Source organism: Gastrolobium bilobum, unplaced genomic scaffold, assembly GCF_033153095.1.
Source record: "Gastrolobium bilobum isolate Gb01-03AN ecotype WA unplaced genomic scaffold, APGP_CSIRO_Gbil_v1 utg714, whole genome shotgun sequence".
In the NCBI taxonomy this organism is placed as follows: domain Eukaryota; kingdom Viridiplantae; phylum Streptophyta; class Magnoliopsida; order Fabales; family Fabaceae; genus Gastrolobium; species Gastrolobium bilobum.
The window spans coordinates 767,186-774,777 of NW_026899261.1; the positions used below are offsets into that span (position 1 = coordinate 767,186).

Genomic DNA, 7,592 nt, shown 5'->3' on the forward strand with positions numbered 1-7,592 from the left:
AAAATTATTATTTTGCCCCTCTTCAAAAATCATATATCAATTTGAGTTATTAACAGACATTTAGTAGAGTAATTGGGTCAATTACTCGAGTAAACAAGGACAATAAGCAACTCAGCAACCGAAATTTAGATGCATGAATATTTTTATTCAAACCAAGTTTTTATATCTTGTACATGTATTAATGAACTTGTGATAGGTATTTGCGGGTCCAAAATGATTGAGGACGTTCTCATGCAATTCTTTAAACCCCAAAGTGATGTAAATTTCAGAATGATATAACTTCTGTCTCAGTTGTCCAAGTTCGGGAGTGACAAGTAAATGAGCATAAATCTTTAAAAGCAATGACACATGAACATAAATGCATACGTACAACTTAGTTTAATAAACTTAGTTTAGGGTATAAAAAGTTTGAATAAAGATTTTTCTCAATTATTTTGAACTCACAAACTCATATATGTGGTGACTGCCCTCAATTATTTTGACACCTTGAAATGAATGAGGATTATCTCAATTGCAACAGACCCACAAGCACTCATCCCAACTCCATTTATATATGTAAAAAACATTAGAACTTGGTTTGAATTAAAAATATTTGTGGATCCAAATTCCAATTGCCCACTTGCCTAAGTTACTCGAGTAATTGGTCCAATTACTAGAGTAAATCATTTGCTCGAGTAACTGACCCAGTTACTTGAGTAAAATCGCAATTAACATGGTCAAAAAGGGACAAATTCATGTATAATTTTGATATAAAGTTTAAATTAATAGATAGATTAAAAAGGAGAGCAAAGTGATAAAAAAAAAATTGATATAAGGACACAATGGTCAATCACCCAAAGTTCGAAGATTTGAAATATTTGAATGCAAAGTGAAGTTGAGTGTTTAACTTAATTATTCCTTTTTCTCTCTGCTTTAACAATTAAGGGGTAGACCCCAGTTTTCTCTAGAGGCCGGCTAATCAACCGTACCAAATCAATATTAAATAAAAAAATTCAAATTCAGTGGAACGAAACAAAGATTCCTATTTTATGCTTTATAATTACGTAGTTAAGGTTGATTTTTTAAAAAAATAAAAATAAAATTCAACAACCACTTTTTCCCTAAAATACATCTGTAAACTATAAGCTCACCTATCGACATCTTAGAGATTAATTAACTTTGGTTGCGTCTAGATAGGCCTCTTCATTTTGGTTTATTTAAATTACTACTGATACAGAAAGCATATGCTTACTTAATAATGTTTTATCTGATTAGATGCTTGGGTTTATAAAATTAGCGCCGTCATTTTCAAAAATGGTGTTTTTCCCATTTGATTCTGAAATAAAATTCCTTTGTCAAATAATCAAGGACGGAAGATTATTGATATAATAAACTGTTTGAAACGAATTATGATGTTGTTAATTTTAGGTTCACTCAACATTACAGAGAATCATCCTCGCTCTTTTTTTTTTTCCTTTTGTCACATCATATGTGCTGTGAGACATTAAACATATGCTAAATAAGCATCAAACTACTATGATGAACAAAGATTGGTATATAATTGAAAATTGTTCGCTGAAAAGTTTTAGATTTGGTTTTTGTTTATGGCACTTTATTAGGACGTCATTTGGGACTAAGACAAGTTCTTTTTCTCTTAAAAACTTATCCATTAAAAAATAGTGAATTACACATTACTCCCTGCAGTTTAGCATATTTTTATTTTTCATGCAAAAAAATATTTTTTAACACAACCCCCTATACTATAATAAAAGTAATTATATTTTTTTCTTGTCAAATTAATTAATTTAACAATGACAGTCTGCATAGAAAATGTCACTCTAGAATTAAATATAAATATAAAATTACACATTTTTTTATCATAACATAGAAAAATTATGTGTTACGAAAAATAAAAACTTGCTAAATAACGTGAAGATAAAGCATAATTTGTCCACACACAAAAAAATCTAAATATTATTATAGAGTTATTACTATCAGAAACAAAACTCACCACCATAAAATCACCAAACCCAAATCGTGGAAACAAATCAATGAGCAAATTTTGGGCACGCCCAAATATGCATCGAACAATTGCAGTCAAGAGAGATAAATGATTATTTGTCCATGTGTCGTAACTTCAATTTCCTTTTTTATTATTAGAAGAATCATATATGGCATCAATTTCTTATTTGAAAGGATGTGAAATGATGACAGGTGCCGTAGATTCACACACAAAATGGCACTTTGAGTCTCCATGTTATTAAAATAAAGCTTCATACGCAATACATGTGTGCACATCCACTTCATAACGATGTATTTTAATGAAAAGGAATAGGCAATATTCTAATATGTTATTAGACATTCCAAAGACAATCACAGGAGAATGGAATAAGCAATCTAATTTGTTATTTGAAGAAAATGCAATTCGGCAATCATATTGGACAACAGGACTGGCCGTTCTTATATATCACTCACCCAACTAAAGAGATAAAAATAAAAGAAGAAGAAAATGAGAGTACGTAATTTAATACTAGCCAAAGGATCCTTATTTGAGAGACCTTCAAGTCTAGAAATTAATACTCCCAGTAACGTACAAGCTTATATTATTAATTCTCAGGTCTTGATCCTAATAAAGGAAGAAAGGAATAAGATTGAGCCTTCCATCAGGCGTTGAATGGTTTAGTTTATATGAGGCTGCCATCTTCGTTCATTCCAAGCTCCTTGAGGAGATTACCGCAGCTAGGAAGACGCTCCTTCTTAAGGAAACCAAGAGGGTTCGCCTTGCGAACAGGGGATACAATTCCAGCATTGTTTGTGATGCTAATCCTTGCAGCTTGTTCCAGGTGAGATTCACGGTCAACCTCTGAACAATCTTTCCTTGGACTTTTCACAAGTACAACCTCGCACACCTCTTCTTCATGGTCTCCATCCACCTCCACTTTGTACGAACCTGAAGCATCTGTCACAGCCTCTTTGGTGAATGTCACATTGCCACTTTCTTCCTCTTTGCACTCCACGCGTACGGTTGCACCTTCATTATTATATGGTACCATATATTTTAAACTCACATTCTTAATCATTAAAATTGCATGTTATGTGACACATATAAAAAAAAAATTACTTTAAATTTGTTTGCGTATGAAACATGTACCTTCGAGTAACTCAGACAGCTTGGTGAGGAACTGAATGCGACATGTGTCACAGTACACTACGCCCTCCACAAAGAAGCGCTCTTTGCAATGAACCGAACCAAAGAAGGATAAGAAGCAAAGAGCTGAGACAAGGATGATTGTAGACTTTGCCATTGTGAATTCTGCTAGCTTGATATGTTGTTGGTTTGAATGGGGATTCGATTCGGAGGAAGATTGCGTTTTATACAAGAAATGGTTCAAATTAACTTCGTAGAGTTTGTTTATTTTGTGAGGTTCTCATTTGTCCCTTGTTTGTTGATGGTTGATGTTGTTGTTTTGACCCGCTTTTTACTCTCATTGTATCTCAGCTAATTAACCATTTTATATTGTCCATTTCCATGGGCCACAAGCGACTTTGTTAGTAGTTATAATTAGAGTTTGAGATGAACTGTTAGGCAATCAGAACCGGAAAACATAGATATATAAATAGTCAAGAAGACCAGCTAAATAGGCGAAGGATAAGGGTCACCATACCTTAGTCTAATGAACAACACTGACCATTGCCTAATACATGCATGCATGTATGAGTCATAATTTCTAAGGCTTTTTGACCCTTATGCCCCTTAATTAATAATTAATTACCAAATTGCCCCTCATTCAAAACTATTTCGAAAATTTACCCTCCCCAACAAACATAACACCAATCTGCCCCTGTTTGACCGTTGACCACGAAGCCTACCCGGGTACACCATTATCTACCCGGGTAAATTTTGAAACTTTTTATCTACCCGAGTATGTAGGGATGTACCCGGGTAGAGTTCTTGAATCTGGGAAAATGTATGAATTATTTACCCGGGTACGTAGAAGTGTACCCGGGTAAATCGCGACGGTAGGGTTTTAAAATACCCCAGCAGCCCCATTCGAAAACCCACAAAAGGGGTACCCGAGTAGAGCTGCTGGAGGAGTGTCATCTTGAGCGATTTGAGGCATAATCTTGCACTAATTCGTCTTGTTTGTGATCATCATTCGCGGACCTTGCAACCTCTCTGCCTTCTACCGATTGAAATCGATCAAAGGTGCATTTTTTTTTTCAGTTTTTTCAATTATGTTATGATTTCTGTTCTGATTCATTGTTTTCGTTTATATCATTTGATTCTGTCCGAATTATTTTATCAATTTGTATGTCATACGCTTACCCTAACCCTGAATCTAACCCTAACCCTAACCCTAACCCTAACCCTAACCCTAACATGTATCTAATTTCTGATTTTGGTTATTTTTTCAGTTTAATAGTGTGACACAATGACCTCTCGACGCGTTTCAAAGCTGCCAGTGACCCATTCCGAGAGAAGAACCAAGAGTCGTCACGATGGGTCGTCATCCTCTCAGCCCCAGGCTGCTTCGAGTCAGGCTCCGGACTTGACGTTCGGATATTTGTTTGAGGATGACATTCCTTCACACGAGAAGTTCGTGAAGTTTTTCATGACCCGGAAGATCTGCGAACCGAAATCACTGGATTCGGCATTCTTCAACCTAGAGCGTTTTGACATCGTGCCGCTTCTTGAGCAGACACATTTACTTCACCTGGCGGAGATGCGGTGCCCATACTCGGAGGTTATGGTAAGAGCCTTCTACCAGAACCTTGGCTACTCGCAAGGCGAGCTGACTTCCCGTGTATGCGGGATTGATATCATCATGACTGCTCCTATCTGGACGGAGCTACTGGGGTTCGATTTTGATGGTGTCTCAGGAGCAGCACTATATGATGGAGACAGCCATCATATATTTGGTGATTATAACCGGGAGACCATTGTTACAGAGACTAGGAGGGCAGACGCTGAGCCCGGTCATTTTGCTCATTATCCTGTTAGCAACTTGTCAGTTTCTGCTCGCATTCTTCATTATGTGGTGACACATATTATTTTCCAGCGCCCGCATAATCACTCAAAGGTGCTGGAAGGGGACTTTGTCATCCTGTGGGCCCTCCTTCACAGTCAGCAGGTGAACTGGAGGCATTACATATGCATACTGATGTGGAAGGCAGCCAAGTCAAAGAAGGCTGAATTGCCTTTTGCATTTCTGGTGCAGAAGATTCTGCATAGATTTGGAGTGCCTATGGCAACAGAGACCTTGAAGACCGCCAGAGGCTGGAATGCTATATTTGGTGAGAGGCTCCTGAAGCAGTGTGGGATCCTACCGAACAGAGCGGGTATCTGGACGTGGAAGAAGGCACCAGAACCACCTGAGATCCCATTCCACCACGATGCTGAGATGGAGGATGCACCTGCAGGTGATGTGTTGGTCTTTATGAGTTTATGCAATTATGTGTTGTTTAATTTTTAATGTGGTATTGAAGTTTGTTTTTCATGGTTTATGATGTAGGCCTTGATGATGATGACGATGATGATGGCGTTGCTGAGGTTGATGTCAGACCGACACGTCCCACCCGCAGTCGGCGACCACCAGCTCCTCCTGAGGGTGGATGGACACTTGATCATGTCATGGCATCCTTATATGATCTGACTACTGACTTTAGAGGATATAGACAGAGCACGAGCAAGTGGCGAAACCAGATGGACACAAGGGTTGCACGGTTGGACACAAGGGTTTCACGCTTGGAGGGTTTAATTGGCGAGGGTGCCCATACTCAAGAGGAGGAGGAGGAGGAGGATGATGACAATGGGGATGACACACAATCGGATGAAGAGAATGGGGAGGACACGGCATCGGATTAGTGTGTCCATAGGGTTTCATATCATTGATTTAGTTTGATGTAATGTAGTCATTTTGGTACATTTAGGAACTTTACCTACATTGCATGGATGTTTTTGTACTGGATGTTCAAAATTTGAATGAATGAAATTTTCGTTTTGCGCACGTTCAGACTTGTTGGTTCTATGCATTAGTATGGGACCTTGCATTAATATTGTCATAATTAATTTGGAAATCAATTCAACCCAAAGTAGTTTATTATTCATTTTCAACTTTGATTGGCGCACATCTTGATTACTGCATCCTATTTCTACGAAATCAATCCACCCCCAAGTCATACCGTATGTAGGTATTGCACAACAATTACCAAAATGCAACAAAAATTGCCAAAACAGCATCTGCAACAGCATCTGCAACTGGTCTACCCGGGTACCACGAATAGTCTACCCGGGTAAGATGTACTCGGGTATATCATTACGAGTTACCCGGGTAGACCAGTTGCAGATGCAGCAGCAGGTGCTGTTCAATCCATTTTGTTAGCATCTTGGTAATTGATGTGTAATACAATAACCTTAACTGACTCGGGGAAGGGGTAAATGGGTATGGTAGACATTCGGATTGTACAATACGGAACGAGTGACTCGCTAAACTTAACGGATACATTTCAACAATACATTTCAACAACACAAGAATACAGTTCAACAATACATTTCAACAACACAATACATAACTAATACAAGATAAAGTTTAGGGTACAAGGAAACAAAACAATACGTAAAGTGATTGTCATTACAAAACAAAGTACTACACAAAAACAATACGTAATCATGCTTGTCTTAGTCTCAATGGACATGTACGAATGTTATGTCCAACTTGCTTGCAATGCTTACATCTGCTCTGACTGCTAGAGGGTTGAGACTCAACCCAATCCATCTCATTCTGAATCCTTGAAGACTTTGGTCTTCCTTTTGCACGTACCAACTGAGCATCCGGAATTACAGTAGGCCCAACAACGGATGGAATCAACAATTCATTGCCAATAGGAAACCAGTGTGCAGCATATACTTTAGCAATGGTTGGAATTTTGAAAACATGATCCACATAATCATAATGGTTTAGCTTGGCTACCTTGCAAACTGCTAATACATGACTGCAGGGATACCTCCTTGCTGTAAACCTACCACACTGACATGTACGATTGATTAAGTCCACTCTCATGATGTCACCGACCTCGTGTGTAGATTGATTGTAGGCATCCTCAACCTCAAACAATAACAGGTCACTATCATATATCCTCACACGATAAGTGCCAGCCAATTCATCATTTTTTTGCAACGCTGCCTCAACCTTCTTTGAAATTATCCAACCTTGTGAGATATCTTTTTCAATCCCTTCACGTCTCTTGACGAAATACTCAACGAGTCTACTGAATGTCATCTTGACCAATGCAGATATAGGCAGATTTCGTGCTCCACGAAGCACCTTATTCACACACTCAGATAGGTTAGTTGTCATATGACCAAACCTACGTCCTGTCTCATCATACGACCTGCACCATTGCTCTTTCGGAATCGCATCCAACCATGAAGCAACTTCAGGATTGTTCTCGATAAATTCCTTGTACCTAATGTCGAAATTTATCTTTGAACATGTGTACCCTGCAAAAAACCATGACATATGCTTAGGTTAGTGAATTTCACCACCGTTTTCTTCAAATGGTTGAAAATGTGAGTAATTATACCGTACATTACCTAATTTCATCAACGTTTT

General features: G+C 38.0%; 1 protein-coding gene across 1 annotated transcript; it reads right to left on the reverse strand.

The window, feature by feature from the left end:
• Nucleotides 1-2,663: 2,663 nt before the first annotated feature.
• On the reverse strand, nucleotides 2,664-3,284 carry LOC133288936 (olee1-like protein). Its single transcript, XM_061486779.1, has 2 exons — nucleotides 3,131-3,284; nucleotides 2,664-3,010 (listed from the first exon to the last, which is right to left on the reverse strand). The coding sequence occupies exons 1-2, from the start codon at nucleotides 3,282-3,284 to the stop codon at nucleotides 2,664-2,666; spliced, it is 501 nt and encodes a 166-aa protein (XP_061342763.1).
• Nucleotides 3,285-7,592: the final 4,308 nt, after the last annotated feature.